The sequence below is a fragment of the Branchiostoma lanceolatum genome, chromosome 2 (assembly GCF_035083965.1).
Source record: "Branchiostoma lanceolatum isolate klBraLanc5 chromosome 2, klBraLanc5.hap2, whole genome shotgun sequence".
In the NCBI taxonomy this organism is placed as follows: domain Eukaryota; kingdom Metazoa; phylum Chordata; class Leptocardii; order Amphioxiformes; family Branchiostomatidae; genus Branchiostoma; species Branchiostoma lanceolatum.
Window position 1 is genome coordinate 8,181,140 of NC_089723.1, and position 18,874 is coordinate 8,200,013.

The following is an 18,874-nucleotide window of genomic DNA, read 5'->3' on the forward strand; positions in this document are numbered from 1 at the left end:
GTACATTGGCCCTAGGCGACAGATGCTACTGCCAATATACTTATAGCATGCTTTTGGGAAAAAAATTCAAATTGGTATTTCGGCCTCAGACAAGAAATCAAAAGTAATGCCTACGGCATCCGGTGGTCCCAACCTATTTGCCGTGATCGGTCCCGACCGGACTCGACGTTCCTTGACGTCAGTGTTCGAACGAGATAGAACGAGATTTAACGTGATTTGGTCGTACAATGTCCTCGTTTGGACTACGGTACGGCCAAATCTCGTTCTATCTCGTTCGAACTCTGACGTCAAGGAACGTCGAGGCCGGTCGGGACCAATCACGGCAAATAGCCTGGGACCACCGGTTGCCGTAGGCATCGCTTCTGATTTCTTGTCTGAGGCCGAAATACCAATTTGAATTTTTTCCCCAAAAGCATGCTATAAGTACATTGGCCGTAGGCGACAGATGCTACTGCCAATATACTTATAGCATGCTTTTGGGAAAAAAATTCAAATTGGTATTTCGGCCTCAGACAAGAAATCAAAAGTAATGCCTACGGCATCCGGTGGTCCCAACCTATTTGCCGTGATTGGTCCCGACCGGACTCGACGTTCCTTGACGTCAGTGTTCGAACGAGATAGAACGAGATTTAACGTGATTTGGTCGTACAATGTCCTCGTTTGGACTACGGTACGGCCAAATCTCGTTCTATCTCGTTCGAACTCTGACGTCAAGGAACGTCGAGGCCGGTCGGGACCAATCACGGCAAATAGCCTGGGACCACCGGTTGCCGTAGGCATCGCTTCTGATTTCTTGTCTGAGGCCGAAATACCAATTTGAATTTTTTTCCCAAAAGCATGCTATAAGTACATTGGCCCTAGGCGACAGATGCTACTGCCAATATACTTAATTTGCATATTCTGTCATAAAAATTTCACCCCAGACTTCAGAAAGATTCCATCTACCATATATCCAAATTTCACTTTGCTGCGATGGTCACTTTTCCCGCAGGACATGCTTAAAGCCATATAGAAAATACAGCGCTCTCTCGACATTTGCCGCATATTCAAACCCTGACAGAACATTGACGTCACAATCAGAAAGAGCAATGAAAAATGTAAGCTACTATCAAAGCGCTTTACGGAAAACATGCAAAACCGGCGGGGAAATCTTCACGGGTCCGCGGCCGACGATATCTATGGCAGTTCCGTCGTTTCTGGTCCTCATACTTAACGCTAGACCTTCTAAAAGCGAATATAAGGATGACGTCACGAAGTGACGTCACGGGAATCACAGGGCAACTGAGTGGGATTGCGTTTTGGTTCGTCGCGCTTGATTGCACCGATGAAAATCGCAGATTTTGACTTGAAGTGGTAGCACAGGATTTGCGCTTTCCAAATCAAAGTCGTCCGACGTCGAATTTGTAGAATTGTGCCGTGAATGTCCTCTTAAGAAGCGCAAGGCACACCAAATGTGTGAAATACACCATTCTTTTGCCAGTCAGAACCATTATCGGTGAAATTGACGGAGAAGGAAGCGGGTAGAGTAATAAACTCTCTATGGGTGCGTGGAGAACCTATCAGACTACTATTTGGTACCAACAAAGCGAAAAAAAGTTAAGGCTTCTAGGAGCAAGGAACTTAACATTCGATTTCCCAGTTTCCTCTTAAATAGCGCTTAATTTACCTACACTTTGCGTACTATCCCTCCTTAGGTAAAAATGCGAAGAGGGTGTACCAAATTTATGCTTACAGTCAAATCCAGTGCCTAACTTATATCAATCGCCGCCGAAATCAAAGCCACTGAATGAACAGCGTACACGTGAGGGAAGCCTTAATTTGACATTGCATGCTGTGTTGGGGGAGGGGGGAGATTATGAGGGAGGGGGGCACCAAAGCCCAGATATGAATAGTACTGCCTTTGGAACGGAAAAAAGGCAGAATTATGGAATTTTTTTTTCAGAATCTTCAAGCCTTGTATAAAGACGTCAATATGCAATAATATTACGGCACCTATGACGTCATTAATTAAGATTTTATGCCTCTTTAATTTGCATATTCTGTCATAAAAATTTCACCCCAGACTTCAGAAAGATTCCATCTACCATATATCCAAATTTCACTTTGCTGCGATGGTCACTTTTCCCGCAGGACATGCTTAAAGCCATATAGAAAATACAGCGCTCTCTCGACATTTGCCGCATATTCAAACCCTGACAGAACATTGACGTCACAATCAGAAAGAGCAATGAAAAATGTAAGCTACTATCAAAGCGCTTTACGGAAAACATGCAAAACCGGCGGGGAAATCTTCACGGGTCCGCGGCCGACGATATCTATGGCAGTTCCGTCGTTTCTGGTCCTCATACTTAACGCTAGACCTTCTAAAAGCGAATATAAGGATGACGTCACGAAGTGACGTCACGGGAATCACAGGGCAACTGAGTGGGATTGCGTTTTGGTTCGTCGCGCTTGATTGCACCGATGAAAATCGCAGATTTTGACTTGAAGTGGTAGCACAGGATTTGCGCTTTCCAAATCAAAGTCGTCCGACGTCGAATTTGTAGAATTGTGCCGTGAATGTCCTCTTAAGAAGCGCAAGGCACACCAAATGTGTGAAATACACCATTCTTTTGCCAGTCAGAACCATTATCGGTGAAATTGACGGAGAAGGAAGCGGGTAGAGTAATAAACTCTCTATGGGTGCGTGGAGAACCTATCAGACTACTATTTGGTACCAACAAAGCGAAAAAAAGTTAAGGCTTCTAGGAGCAAGGAACTTAACATTCGATTTCCCAGTTTCCTCTTAAATAGCGCTTAATTTACCTACACTTTGCGTACTATCCCTCCTTAGGTAAAAATGCGAAGAGGGTGTACCAAATTTATGCTTACAGTCAAATCCAGTGCCTAACTTATATCAATCGCCGCCGAAATCAAAGCCACTGAATGAACAGCGTACACGTGAGGGAAGCCTTAATTTGACATTGCATGCTGTGTTGGGGGAGGGGGGAGATTATGAGGGAGGGGGGCACCAAAGCCCAGATATGAATAGTACTGCCTTTGGAACGGAAAAAAGGCAGAATTATGGAATTTTTTTTTCAGAATCTTCAAGCCTTGTATAAAGACGTCAATATGCAATAATATTACGGCACCTATGACGTCATTAATTAAGATTTTATGCCTCTTTAAGGTCTCGGTTCGGAGTTTTTTTTAAAATTCGGGGCCGACCTGACTCGTTCCCAGAAAGGCAATAGCGCTTTTCCAAACATCCCTTTTCGGCCGATTCAATGTTTCTGATGGATAGGGGTGACTTATCTTCGAACGACAGACGAATTTGATATTTTCTGTAGAAACGTCATTTTTAGTGAAAACCGTCACTAAAAGCAATTTTCATCCCCAAAACTGCTATTTATAGGGCATTCTTCCAAGGCCGCTGGAAGGAAAATAAAAGTTTTCCCAGGATAATGACTGATATGGAAATAAAGGTCATCATTCTGTCTGTGCAATTAGGAAAAATGAAAAAAATCGTGAGGATACGTTTTCCGCAATCCCCGATGGTGCGAAACCACGCAAAACGCACATAGAACGCACGATTCGGGTAATCAGGCGACAAAGCCGCGTTACCGTCATCGCGCACTAATACCAGGAAGTACCCGCGGACGACCAAAAGTCGGAAACCGTAAAACGCTACGAAGATCGGGTTTTTCAGGAAATATAAAAGATAACGCACTGCTATAGCGATAGCCGAAAAATCGCGAGCCAAAACTAACGAGAAAAACTAACGAGATAGAACGAGATTTAACGTGATTTGGTCGTACAATGTCCTCGTTTGGACTACGGTACGGCCAAATCTCGTTCTATCTCGTTCGAACTCTGACGTCAAGGAACGTCGAGGCCGGTCGGGACCAATCACGGCAAATAGCCTGGGACCACCGGTTGCCGTAGGCATCGCTTCTGATTTCTTGTCTGAGGCCGAAATACCAATTTGAATTTTTTTCCCAAAAGCATGCTATAAGTATATTGGCAGTAGCATCTGTCGCCTACGGCCAATGTACTTATAGCATGCTTTTGGGAAAAAAATTCAAATTGGTATTTCGGCCTCAGACAAGAAATCAAAAGTAATGCCTACGGCATCCGGTGGTCCCAACCTATTTGCCGTGATTGGTCCCGACCGGACTCGACGTTCCTTGACGTCAGTGTTCGAACGAGATAGAACGAGATTTAACGTGATTTGGTCGTACAATGTCCTCGTTTGGACTACGGTACGGCCAAATCTCGTTCTATCTCGTTCGAACTCTGACGTCAAGGAACGTCGAGGCCGGTCGGGACCAATCACGGCAAATAGCCTGGGACAACCGGTTGCCGTAGGCATCGCTTCTGATTTCTTGTCTGAGGCCGAAATACCAATTTGAATTTTTTTCCCAAAGGCATGCTATAAGTACATTGGCCGTAGGCGACAGATGCTACTGCCAATATACTTATAGCATGCTTTTGGAAAAAAAAATTCAAATTGGTATTTCGGCCTCAGACAAGAAATCAAAAGTAATGCCTACGGCATCCGGTGGTCCCAACCTATTTGCCGTGATTGGTCCCGACCGGACTCGACGTTCCTTGACGTCAGTGTTCGAACGAGATAGAACGAGATTTAACGTGATTTGGTCGTACAATGTCCTCGTTTGGACTACGGTACGGCCAAATCTCGTTCTATCTCGTTCGAACTCTGACGTCAAGGAACGTCGAGGCCGGTCGGGACCAATCACGGCAAATAGCCTGGGACCACCGGTTGCCGTAGGCATCGCTTCTGATTTCTTGTCTGAGGCCGAAATACCAATTTGAATTTTTTTCCCAAAAGCATGCTATAAGTATATTGGCAGTAGCATCTGTCGCCTACGGCCAATGTACTTATAGCATGCTTTTGGGAAAAAAATTCAAATTGGTATTTCGGCCTCAGACAAGAAATCAAAAGTAATGCCTACGGCATCCTGTGGTCCCAACCTATTTGCCGTGATTGGTCCCGACCGGCCTCGACGTTCCTTGACGTCAGTGTTCGAACGAGATAGAACGAGATTTAACGTGATTTGGTCGTACAATGTCCTCGTTTGGACTACGGTACGGCCAAATCTCGTTCTATCTCGTTCGAACTCTGACGTCAAGGAACGTCGAGGCCGGTCGGGACCAATCACGGCAAATAGCCTGGGACCACCGGTTGCCGTAGGCATCGCTTCTGATTTCTTGTCTGAGGCCGAAATACCAATTTGAATTTTTTTCCCAAAAGCATGCTATAAGTACATTGGCCGTAGGCGACAGATGCTACTGCCAATATACTTATAGCATGCTTTTGGGAAAAAAAAATTCAAATTGGTATTTCGGCCTCAGACAAGAAATCAAAAGTAATGCCTACGGCATCCGGTGGTCCCAACCTATTTGCCGTGATTGGTCCCGACCGGACTCGACGTTCCTTGACGTCAGTGTTCGAACGAGATAGAACGAGATTTAACGTGATTTGGTCGTACAATGTCCTCGTTTGGACTACGGTACGGCCAAATCTCGTTCTATCTCGTTCGAACTCTGACGTCAAGGAACGTCGAGGCCGGTCGGGACCAATCACGGCAAATAGCCTGGGACCACCGGTTGCCGTAGGCATCGCTTCTGATTTCTTGTCTGAGGCCGAAATACCAATTTGAATTTTTTTCCCAAAAGCATGCTATAAGTACATTGGCCCTAGGCGACAGATGCTACTGCCAATATACTTATAGCCTGCTTTTGGGAGAAAAAAAATTCAAATTGGTATTTCGGCCTCAGACAAGAAATCAAAAGTAATGCCTACGGCATCCGGTGGTCCCAACCTATTTGCCGTGATTGGTCCCGACCGGACTCGACGTTCCTTGACGTCAGTGTTCGAACGAGATAGAACGAGATTTAACGTGATTTGGTCGTACAATGTCCTCGTTTGGACTACGGTACGGCCAAATCTCGTTCTATCTCGTTCGAACTCTGACGTCAAGGAACGTCGAGGCCGGTCGGGACCAATCACGGCAAATAGCCTGGGACCACCGGTTGCCGTAGGCATCGCTTCTGATTTCTTGTCTGAGGCCGAAATACCAATTTGAATTTTTTTCCCAAAAGCATGCTATAAGTACATTGGCCCTAGGCGACAGATGCTACTGCCAATATACTTATAGCCTGCTTTTGGGGAAAAAAAATTCAAATTGGTATTTCGGCCTCAGACAAGAAATCAAAAGTAATGCCTACGGCATCCGGTGGTCCCAACCTATTTGCCGTGATTGGTCCCGACCGGACTCGACGTTCCTTGACGTCAGTGTTCGAACGAGATAGAACGAGATTTAACGTGATTTGGTCGTACAATGTCCTCGTTTGGACTACGGTACGGCCAAATCTCGTTCTATCTCGTTCGAACTCTGACGTCAAGGAACGTCGAGGCCGGTCGGGACCAATCACGGCAAATAGCCTGGGACCACCGGTTGCCGTAGGCATCGCTTCTGATTTCTTGTCTGAGGCCGAAATACCAATTTGAATTTTTTTCCCAAAAGCATGCTATAAGTATATTGGCAGTAGCATCTGTCGCCTACGGCCAATGTACTTATAGCATGCTTTTGGGAAAAAAATTCAAATTGGTATTTCGGCCTCAGACAAGAAATCAAAAGTAATGCCTACGGCATCCTGTGGTCCCAACCTATTTGCCGTGATTGGTCCCGACCGGACTCGACGTTCCTTGACGTCAGTGTTCGAACGAGATAGAACGAGATTTAACGTGATTTGGTCGTACAATGTCCTCGTTTGGACTACGGTACGGCCAAATCTCGTTCTATCTCGTTCGAACTCTGACGTCAAGGAACGTCGAGGCCGGTCGGGACCAATCACGGCAAATAGCCTGGGACCACCGGTTGCCGTAGGCATCGCTTCTGATTTCTTGTCTGAGGCCGAAATACCAATTTGAATTTTTTTCCCAAAAGCATGCTATAAGTACATTGGCCGTAGGCGACAGATGCTACTGCCAATATACTTATAGCATGCTTTTGGGAAAAAAAATTCAAATTGGTATTTCGGCCTCAGACAAGAAATCAAAAGTAATGCCTACGGCATCCGGTGGTCCCAACCTATTTGCCGTGATTGGTCCCGACCGGACTCGACGTTCCTTGACGTCAGTGTTCGAACGAGATAGAACGAGATTTAACGTGATTTGGTCGTACAATGTCCTCGTTTGGACTACGGTACGGCCAAATCTCGTTCTATCTCGTTCGAACTCTGACGTCAAGGAACGTCGAGGCCGGTCGGGACCAATCACGGCAAATAGCCTGGGACCACCGGTTGCCGTAGGCATCGCTTTTGATTTCTTGTCTGAGGCCGAAATACCAATTTGAATTTTTTTCCCAAAAGCATGCTATAAGTACATTGGCCGTAGGCGACAGATGCTACTGCCAATATACTTATAGCATGCTTTTGGGAAAAAAAAATTCAAATTGGTATTTCGGCCTCAGACAAGAAATCAAAAGTAATGCCTACGGCATCCGGTGGTCCCAACCTATTTGCCGTGATTGGTCCCGACCGGACTCGACGTTCCTTGACGTCAGTGTTCGAACGAGATAGAACGAGATTTAACGTGATTTGGTCGTACAATGTCCTCGTTTGGACTACGGTACGGCCAAATCTCGTTCTATCTCGTTCGAACTCTGACGTCAAGGAACGTCGAGGCCGGTCGGGACCAATCACGGCAAATAGCCTGGGACCACCGGTTGCCGTAGGCATCGCTTCTGATTTCTTGTCTGAGGCCGAAATACCAATTTGAATTTTTTTCCCAAAAGCATGCTATAAGTACATTGGCCGTAGGCGACAGATGCTACTGCCAATATACTTATAGCATGCTTTTGGGAAAAAAAAAATTCAAATTGGTATTTCGGCCTCAGACAAGAAATCAAAAGTAATGCCTACGGCATCCGGTGGTCCCAACCTATTTGCCGTGATTGGTCCCGACCGGACTCGACGTTCCTTGACGTCAGTGTTCGAACGAGATAGAACGAGATTTAACGTGATTTGGTCGTACAATGTCCTCGTTTGGACTACGGTACGGCCAAATCTCGTTCTATCTCGTTCGAACTCTGACGTCAAGGAACGTCGAGGCCGGTCGGGACCAATCACGGCAAATAGCCTGGGACCACCGGTTGCCGTAGGCATCGCTTCTGATTTCTTGTCTGAGGCCGAAATACCAATTTGAATTTTTTTCCCAAAAGCATGCTATAAGTACATTGGCCGTAGGCGACAGATGCTACTGCCAATATACTTATAGCATGCTTTTGGGAAAAAAAAATTCAAATTGGTATTTCGGCCTCAGACAAGAAATCAAAAGTAATGCCTACGGCATCCGGTGGTCCCAACCTATTTGCCGTGATTGGTCCCGACCGGACTCGACGTTCCTTGACGTCAGTGTTCGAACGAGATAGAACGAGATTTAACGTGATTTGGTCGTACAATGTCCTCGTTTGGACTACGGTACGGCCAAATCTCGTTCTATCTCGTTCGAACTCTGACGTCAAGGAACGTCGAGGCCGGTCGGGACCAATCACGGCAAATAGCCTGGGACCACCGGTTGCCGTAGGCATCGCTTTTGATTTCTTGTCTGAGGCCGAAATACCAATTTGAATTTTTTTCCCAAAAGCATGCTATAAGTACATTGGCCGTAGGCGACAGATGCTACTGCCAATATACTTATAGCATGCTTTTGGGAAAAAAAAATTCAAATTGGTATTTCGGCCTCAGACAAGAAATCAAAAGTAATGCCTACGGCATCCGGTGGTCCCAACCTATTTGCCGTGATTGGTCCCGACCGGACTCGACGTTCCTTGACGTCAGTGTTCGAACGAGATAGAACGAGATTTAACGTGATTTGGTCGTACAATGTCCTCGTTTGGACTACGGTACGGCCAAATCTCGTTCTATCTCGTTCGAACTCTGACGTCAAGGAACGTCGAGGCCGGTCGGGACCAATCACGGCAAATAGCCTGGGACCACCGGTTGCCGTAGGCATCGCTTCTGATTTCTTGTCTGAGGCCGAAATACCAATTTGAATTTTTTTCCCAAAAGCATGCTATAAGTACATTGGCCGTAGGCGACAGATGCTACTGCCAATATACTTATAGCATGCTTTTGGGAAAAAAAAATTCAAATTGGTATTTCGGCCTCAGACAAGAAATCAAAAGTAATGCCTACGGCATCCGGTGGTCCCAACCTATTTGCCGTGATTGGTCCCGACCGGACTCGACGTTCCTTGACGTCAGTGTTCGAACGAGATAGAACGAGATTTAACGTGATTTGGTCGTACAATGTCCTCGTTTGGACTACGGTACGGCCAAATCTCGTTCTATCTCGTTCGAACTCTGACGTCAAGGAACGTCGAGGCCGGTCGGGACCAATCACGGCAAATAGCCTGGGACCACCGGTTGCCGTAGGCATCGCTTCTGATTTCTTGTCTGAGGCCGAAATACCAATTTGAATTTTTTTCCCAAAAGCATGCTATAAGTACATTGGCCGTAGGCGACAGATGCTACTGCCAATATACTTATAGCATGCTTTTGGGAAAAAAAATTCAAATTGGTATTTCGGCCTCAGACAAGAAATCAAAAGTAATGCCTACGGCATCCGGTGGTCCCAACCTATTTGCCGTGATTGGTCCCGACCGGACTCGACGTTCCTTGACGTCAGTGTTCGAACGAGATAGAACGAGATTTAACGTGATTTGGTCGTACAATGTCCTCGTTTGGACTACGGTACGGCCAAATCTCGTTCTATCTCGTTCGAACTCTGACGTCAAGGAACGTCGAGGCCGGTCGGGACCAATCACGGCAAATAGCCTGGGACCACCGGTTGCCGTAGGCATCGCTTCTGATTTCTTGTCTGAGGCCGAAATACCAATTTGAATTTTTTTCCCAAAAGCATGCTATAAGTACATTGGCCCTAGGCGACAGATGCTACTGCCAATATACTTATAGCCTGCTTTTGGGAGAAAAAAAATTCAAATTGGTATTTCGGCCTCAGACAAGAAATCAAAAGTAATGCCTACGGCATCCGGTGGTCCCAACCTATTTGCCGTGATTGGTCCCGACCGGACTCGACGTTCCTTGACGTCAGTGTTCGAACGAGATAGAACGAGATTTAACGTGATTTGGTCGTACAATGTCCTCGTTTGGACTACGGTACGGCCAAATCTCGTTCTATCTCGTTCGAACTCTGACGTCAAGGAACGTCGAGGCCGGTCGGGACCAATCACGGCAAATAGCCTGGGACCACCGGTTGCCGTAGGCATCGCTTCTGATTTCTTGTCTGAGGCCGAAATACCAATTTGAATTTTTTTCCCAAAAGCATGCTATAAGTACATTGGCCCTAGGCGACAGATGCTACTGCCAATATACTTATAGCATGCTTTTGGGAAAAAAATTCAAATTGGTATTTCGGCCTCAGACAAGAAATCAAAAGCGATGCCTACGGCAACCGGTGGTCCCAGGCTATTTGCCGTGATTGGTCCCGACCGGCCTCGACGTTCCTTGACGTCAGAGTTCGAGCGAGATAGAACGAGATTTGGCCGTACCGTAGTCCAAACGAGGACATTGTACGACCAAATCACGTTAAATCTCGTTCTATCTCGTTCGAACACTGACGTCAAGGAACGTCGAGTCCGGTCGGGACCAATCACGGCAAATAGGTTGGGACCCCCGGATGCCGTAGGCATTACTTTTGATTTCTTGTCTGAGGCCGAAATACCAATTTGAATTTTTTTTCCAAAAGCATGCTGTAAGTACATTGGCCGTCGGCGACAGATGCTACTGCCAATATACTTATAGCATGCTTTTGGGAAAAAAATTCAAATTGGTATTTCGGCCTCAGACAAGAAATCAAAAGCGATGCCTACGGCAACCGATGGTCCCAGGCTATTTGCCGTGATTGGTCCCGACCGGACTCGACGTTCCTTGACGTCAGAGTTCGAACGAGATAGAACGAGATTTGGCCGTACCGTAGTCCAAACGAGGACATTGTACGACCAAATCACGTTAAATCTCGTTCTATCTCGTTCGAACACTGACGTCAAGGAACGTCGAGTCCGGTCGGGACCAATCACGGCAAATAGGTTGGGACCACCGGATGCCGTAGGCATTACTTTTGATTTCTTGTCTGAGGCCGAAATACCAATTTGAATTTTTTTCCCAAAAGCATGCTATAAGTACATTGGCCGTCGGCGACAGATGCTACTGCCAATATACTTATAGCATGCTTTTGGGAAAAAAATTCAAATTGGTATTTCGGCCTCAGACAAGAAATCAGAAGCGATGCCTACGGCAACCGGTGGTCCCAGGCTATTTGCCGTGATTGGTCCCGACCGGACTCGACGTTCCTTGACGTCAGAGTTCGAACGAGATAGAACGAGATTTGGCCGTACCGTAGTCCAAACGAGGACATTGTACGGCCAAATCACGTTAAATCTCGTTCTATCTCGTTCGAACACTGACGTCAAGGAACGTCGAGTCCGGTCGGGACCAATCACGGCAAATAGGTTGGGACCACCGGATGCCGTAGGCATTACTTTTGATTTCTTGTCTGAGGCCGAAATACCAATTTGAATTTTTTTTCCAAAAGCATGCTGTAAGTACATTGGCCGTCGGCGACAGATGCTACTGCCAATATACTTATAGCATGCTTTGGGGAAAAAAAAATCAAATTGGTATTTCGGCCTCAGACAAGAAATCAAAAGCGATGCCTACGGCAACCGGTGGTCCCAGGCTATTTGCCGTGATTGGTCCCGACCGGCATCGACGTTCCTTGACGTCAGAGTTCGAACGAGATAGAACGAGATTTGGCCGTACCGTAGTCCAAACGAGGACATTGTACGACCAAATCACGTTAAATCTCGTTCTATCTCGTTCGAACACTGACGTCAAGGAACGTCGAGTCCGGTCGGGACCAATCACGGCAAATAGGTTGGGACCACCGGATGCCGTAGGGAAAAAAATTCAAATTGGTATTTCAGCCTCAGACAAGAAATCAAAAGTAATGCCTACGGCATCCGGTGGTCCCAACCTATTTGCCGTGATTGGTCCCGACCGGACTCGACGTTCCTTGACGTCAGTGTTCGAACGAGATAGAACGAGATTTAACGTGATTTGGTCGTACAATGTCCTCGTTTGGACTAAGGTACGGCCAAATCTCGTTAGACAGCAAATAGACAGCATAGCTTGAGAAGTTGTGAATGGGCCTTTATGACATTAAGTGCATGTTGAATATGGGTTGTTTCGGACAAATTTGATTATCGACCCCTAGTGGCTTTCTGAGGTTCAAGAAATTGCCGTTTTTTGTTTCCCATATTCTGGGCGTATTTGTAGTTGTCTTAATGTGTCAGAGGGCAATTTGTAAAGGTGTTTATACACCTGTTTCGCCCCCCCTTTCACATTATCGTAAATTCCAAAGAGATGAATATAATATCAGGTGTATATGAATTAAAATTGAATAGAACGAAAGAAATTAAATGAAAAAAAAATGGCCAAAGTATCAATTTTTGGATCGTTCCGATCTTAAAATAGGACCCACAGAAGCAAGCCGAAAGTACGAAGACGTGGACATACCGGTAGATTCCGGCGGTGTAGATGTGATATCAAACTCTGGCTTGAAACGTGCTGTGCCTGATCTACCCCCTCCTCGCAAACTCGACATGGGAGACCACGCGGTGGTGTGGTCAGAGGAGAAGGAAGAGTCGTGTTCAGAGCCTTACTACAAACCTGGTGGTACTGATGGAGATGGGGAACAAGAGGAAACAAGAGGTACGTCAGGGTTCAACTTACGTACGTGTGTAACTACTGATGAAACTGTCACGTCATCATTTGAAGATGTTCTTGGAATATTGAAATGATGTTGTTAATTAAAACAACTCTGATGTCAAAAAGCTTTTAAAAACCATTTACAGACTGAAATTTTGGGAACGATGGCATACCTTCTTCAGGTTTCTCAGTAATACAAGCATGTGATTACTGTAGGCTCTTGTACAAAATTACATATGAAAATTTAAAAAGTTAATACAAGATTTCTAAGATTTGATTGATTTGTTGCTTAACTTTGTGTATTTCAATTTTTCTTTTTGATTCTATGTTTTGTATCACAAAGTCACATCAATGAGTTGATATTGCTTTGATATGTAGAATCATACCTCAGGCAACAGTAAGTTGATTTTTTGTTTTTCTGAGTTTAAAGAATGATGCTGAGCTGGAAGATAAACAATAAAACATGAAAACGGAGTCTGAAGGGGGAACGTCTGTACCTTGGTTTCTGGAAGTGAATATAGTCAGATTGAAGTTGTCCCCTCAGTCAAAAGAAATCATGACATTACATATTTTGATGATTACGAGGCTCTTTTGTAATCTCCAAGCAGATCCATCCGTGGGAATGACAGTATTCGACTGGGATAAGCAGTCCAACTGGCCAAATTGGAGATTAGCTCTTGTGTAAGGCTTGTTGTTATCATTATAGGCCACATCAATTCATGTCCTTGACTCTCAGACATTTTGAGGGGAACATTTAGCAAGAGTACATCATGAAAACAGGGGGTCAGAGAGGTAAGCTTGTTTTATATTTCACCAATTGATTAGATTTGTTTCACCCCAGTGCGTGCCGTGGAAATGTGGAACCGGGCAAAATAAAGCAAGGTTTGCTGGGTCATACTGGGCTGTGGAGTCCTGCTCATAGCGTCTGCTGCCATTGGTGCTGTTCTGTCAGCTTACATCAAACCTGACAGTAAGGTAAGCCAAACAGTCACTTTTGCGGGATAAAAACCTTCGGTAGGGCCACGCATGTGTTTCCTTGGTTCTCGAACATTTTAAGTAATTTTTGGTAAGAGGGAATCATCCTCCGATTTATTAAAAACGTCACTTGTCTTTAAAACATGCGGACTGAGCCAGAAATGTAACCCATGGGTAGAAATATCAGATGTTCCTTTAAAATCATTGAATATGATTCGATTGCACGTGCTGTGCCTCGCCTGTTAAACGCAACGCGAACAAGCATTTGCATCGATGTTTGTGGTGAAGAACTGTAGAAGGGGAACATATATTTCCCGGTTGAATGTTTCTCTTTCTTGTGCTCTACTGCAGGGCATGTGTCAGAAAATAAAAGCAAAAATATTGTCCAAACAAGTCGTCAGACAAATGATGATGAAGTCTTCCTTGCTCATGAGTAATAGCTTTTGCATAATGCACCTTGACATGTGGATATTACCCAAAATGGATGATGATTGGTCCCGGACGATATTTAGTACCCCCACGTTACAATTATTCATTACTTCTTAACAGGAGACGCAAGATTATCTGGAACATGGAAATATGGTCAACATGACCGGGTCGAATACCAGCGGTCTCGAAATGACAGTTTTTCACGAAGAAAACACCTTGGCCCTTATCAACACGACTCCAATCTCTTCACCATTGATGCCAAAGAAGTCTTCTACTCCAAGTGTGAAGACGCTCCACAAGGATAACAACTCGGCCCTTGTCAACACGACTCCATTCTCTTCACCATTGATGCCAAAGAAGTCTTCTACTCCAAGTGTGAAGACGTTCCACAAGGATAACAACTCGGCCCTTGTCAACACGACTCCATTCTCTTCACCATTGATGCCAAAGAAGTCTTCTACTCCAAGTGTGAAGACGTTCCACAAGGATAACAACTCGGCCCTCGTCAACACGACTCCACTTTCTTCACCATTGATGCCAAAGAAGTCCTCTACTCCAAGTGTGAAGACGTTCCACAAGGATAACAACTCGGCCCTTGTCAACATGACCCCAATCTCTTCACCACTGATGCCAAAGAAGTCCTCTACTCCAAGTGTGAAGACGTTCCACAAGGATAACAACTCGGCCCTTGTCAACACGACTCCATTCTCTTCACCACTGATGCCAAAGAAGTCCTCTACTCCAAGTGCGAAGACGTTCCACAAGGATAACAACTCGGCCCTTATCAACACGACTCCATTCTCTTCACCACTGATGCCAAAGAAGTCCTCTACTCCAAGTGTGAAGACGTTCCACAAGGATAACAACTCGGCCCTTGTCAACATGACTCCAATCTCTTCACCACTGATGCCAAAGAAGTCCTCTACTCCAAGTGTGAAGACGTTCCACAAGGATAACAACTCGGCCCTTGTCAACACGACTCCATTCTCTCCACCATCGATGCCAAAGAAGACTTCTACTCCAAGTGCGAAGACGTTCCACAAGGATAACAACTCGGCCCTTGTCAACACGACTCCATTCTCTCCACCACTGATGCCAAAGAAGTCCTCTACTCCAAGTGCGAAGACGTTCCACAAGGATAACGACTCGGCCCTCGTCAACACGACTCCACTTTCTTCACCATTGATGCCAAAGAAGTCTTCTACTCCAAGTGTGAAGACGTTCTATGAGGGTAACATCTCTACTGTTTCCTGCTCGACTCCAGTCGTTTTGCATTCGGAATTAAAGTCAACTGAGGCATTTACAAACGACGGTTTGCACCATGGAATCGAAACAACGACTGTCATATACCTTTCAACAACAGGTGAGCCATGAACTAGAAGTCTGAGGAAGATTGCAAAAGGGCAGTCGAAAATTCGATGTGCTAACGTTTTTGTGTTGGAATAAAGTTTTAGCCCATACTATGTTAAAATCAACACAGATGAACTTTCATGTCACACCAATTTATTTTTTGGTTTCCGGATCTAAAAAATGATGCTAAACTTGAAGATTAGCATGAAAACACAGCTTGACAGAAACGTCTGGATATGGTATCGTAGCGCGACCTAATGTCATCAGGTTTGTTCACATTTGTATCTAATCATGTACATCATCACTCAAGCTATCTATTAACTAAAATCATTACCATCCATCAAGCCCTTCTTGAGTTATTCCCTTTCAAAGTCAGACACAAAACCTGCTCCTGCAGTTCCAAAAAAGCTGCTAGGGGGCCCAAACCCAAACCACGTACTCTCTGTCTAAAGATCTATGTACCACTCACAAATCAGTTCCATAGCATGTCCAGAACACGAGATATCAAAACAGGAAGTTCCGCTGCAGTGCTGTAAGAAGCCGCTAGGGGGCCCAAAATCTAATCGTTTACAGGTCTCATCAAAACCTACTAACATACCAAATATCAAAACAATCCATCGAGGCATTCTTGACTTATGCTGGTCCACTACACACAAACACACCCACAAACGCTACCCTCTGCATAACCTTCTTGGCGAAGGTAATCAGTGAATTAATTTTATAGTGTATGAAAGTAGAATACTGTATACGTTTTTTGTAATTATCATTAATGACTTTAGGTTTATCAATACTGTAAACAAACTGAATACAATGATTGCCGAAATCCTACACAATACAATTTAGCATGATATCTTTTAACCCTTTATACTGTGCACAATAACTGTATAAATAATCCATGTATCACCGCAATTCAGTCTTTTGACTGCAAGTGCGATTTGTTGTGTTCAATGTCGATGTCAAATAAACCATTAATCATTTATCAAGAAAAACGAACTGTTGAAATGTTACAGTCAATCAATGCCGAGATGGATGGAAGGAAAACAATAACCACTGTTACTTGTTTGTGAGAGACACTGACGCTTGGGCTGCGGCAAACGCACGATGTGGACAACATGGTGCAGTGCTGGCCTCTATCACAAGCAAGAAAGAGAACTACTTCATTGCAGATCTCATCAGAAATGGTGGGTATTAAACAACTCTTTGGCATCAATGACGACAGGTCTTTATGACTTGTACGGATGTGTTTCAGCCACACAGTAATCTACATTTCATTTTTGTCATGGTTCTCAGATTGAGAAAATCTCATTACAACATACATGACAGACTCGAAGTTATTGAAGAATAAAATAACTACATGTTGACCAGTGATGTTCCCAGCATTAGAAATATAGGACAGTGTATGAGAAAGTTCCTGGGAATAAGAAAGTCTAGAAAAGACCACATTGAAGTATATACTAATCTTATCCTATCCTACGACGTATATGTTGCAGGGTAGAATTGTTATCTCTGCAAAAGAGGTATTGTTTTGGATGTGCCTGTGTTTCCAAATATTTGAGGTCAGCAATCCTGTGGATGGATTTGATGATATTTGGTAAATTTTCAGGTCTTGGGAAATATGGAAGCATTTGCATAATTCATGATGACATATAAACATGGACTTCTGCCAATGGAGTGCAATTGCACACATACAATATATGTAATCTTAAATTTGAAATTGGATATGCACATTATAGTCTTAGTTGCACATTCAATGAGACATGATAATACGAGAAATTTACAAATTAAAGCTCTATATATTTCGCGGAGGTATGAGGTCTCCGAACTATTGTTGTACAAGTTGGAATGTGTCACCAATGCATGGCAGTTGTTGAGCAATATCAAAATACTCATTTCTTTTGCTTGCTTGTAGCCCCTGGCAAGGATGTCTGGATTGGACTTCAAAGAGATTATACACGTGCACGTGGGGGATCTTGGAAGTGGAGTGATGGCTCACGAGCCTTGTATACGAACTGGTTACCTGGTCAGCCTGATAACCACTTTTGGAGCGGCTCAGAGAACTGTGGTTGCATGTATTCTAAGGTGGGGATTTCCCTTTCTATCATACAACACGGTAGTGAGGTATTCAAAGATCACCACAGCAGCCGTGAGTTGTTTCATCAAGTTGGCGAATGACTGAATAATATTGTTCTTTATTCACAAGCAAGAAGTAAATGACAGCCAAGTTTCGGTGACCTTGGTAGGTAAAAGCTAAATTGTATCGATCACTTCCTACTTTGATGTAAAAGTTAATATTTTGAGACTGTTCGTAACTGTACATTCAGTGCAACCGTTACATCCAGTGATTTTTACAGTGTTTTTTCACGTAAAAAACTTAAGGTTTCAGAAAATACATGACTTTAATAAAATAAACTCAGCTTTACGTTTCCCTCTTAGACACGTGAGACTGTACAATGACAACGTAGAAATCAATGCTGAAAAGAAAGTATTAATATTCTGCATGTAATATCTTCCACAGAGCGGCAAAAATTGGCGTAATAAGAAGTGGACAAGAGGAAAATGGAATGACAGCAAGTGTAGCAACAGATATTCTTACATTTGCAAGACAGTAAAATGATTTTTCCATCCAAGTGGATGTAAGAGGTACGTGCTGTTACAGCATGTTTGGGGCCTCAACAGTGGCGACGTGCATCAAAGCGATGGGCATTTGAAATCCAAGCTTGCATTGGTACATTCACTACCAACTCAGAATGGACTGAAAACTGCGATTTTTGATTTAAAGAGGCTGGCCAATTGTTTAAAAAAATTCAAAGGGTCTTACAAGTGCTTCCCCTTGGGCACATTGTTTCTATGTAGATGCTAGGGGGTTGGCAGAGATTGAAAACCAAGTTCGCACATAGGTGACAAAGAGGCATCACGCTGGGGGGGGGGGGGGGGGCACGAGTATTCCCAGCCGCACAAGGGAGCAGCTTGTCACCTCCTGCCAGAGGTGTGAAAACTGTTTGGCTTTAAAAGAAGCTGACTTTCTAGTGTTTTCTGTTGCAAAATAAACACATCAGATTCCTTTCATATTCTTGCATAATCAGGTTGGAAGTGAGCAAAGGTAGGGCTTTAGTCAGCTCCTGTAAACGCCCGATAACAATAAGGCAAGACCGTTTGAGAACCATTCAATCAAAAATCGCAGTTTTCAGTGCATTCTGAGTTGGTAGTGATTGAATTGAACAGAATCGCATATAGAGACAGTACCCTCCAAAAAAGTCCCACGTCCTCATACCTTTGTTGAATAATTTTGTCTCATTACAATGCACATGAACAGAGAGAGAAAA

The 18,874-nt window shown here is 44.4% G+C and overlaps 1 protein-coding gene across 1 annotated transcript; it reads left to right on the plus strand.

Moving 5' to 3' along the window:
- The first annotated feature begins 14,353 nt into the window (after nucleotides 1-14,353).
- On the plus strand, nucleotides 14,354-17,893 carry LOC136426800 (mucin-7-like). Its single transcript, XM_066415523.1, has 4 exons — nucleotides 14,354-15,564; nucleotides 16,562-16,732; nucleotides 17,461-17,630; nucleotides 17,873-17,893. The coding sequence occupies exons 1-4, from the start codon at nucleotides 14,361-14,363 to the stop codon at nucleotides 17,891-17,893; spliced, it is 1,566 nt and encodes a 521-aa protein (XP_066271620.1). The 5' UTR covers nucleotides 14,354-14,360.
- The last annotated feature ends 981 nt before the right edge of the window (nucleotides 17,894-18,874 follow it).

Excerpts from the sequence above, each read along its gene's own strand:
- LOC136426800 (XM_066415523.1), top strand. The coding sequence starts at position 14,361 with ATGACCGGGTCGAATACCAGCGGTCTCGAAATGACAGTTTTTCACGAA. Across the intron at positions 15,565-16,561 it reads CATATACCTTTCAACAACAG|TCAATCAATGCCGAGATGGA; the intron begins GTGAGCCATGAA and ends GAAATGTTACAG. Across the intron at positions 16,733-17,460 it reads TGCAGATCTCATCAGAAATG|CCCCTGGCAAGGATGTCTGG; the intron begins GTGGGTATTAAA and ends GCTTGCTTGTAG.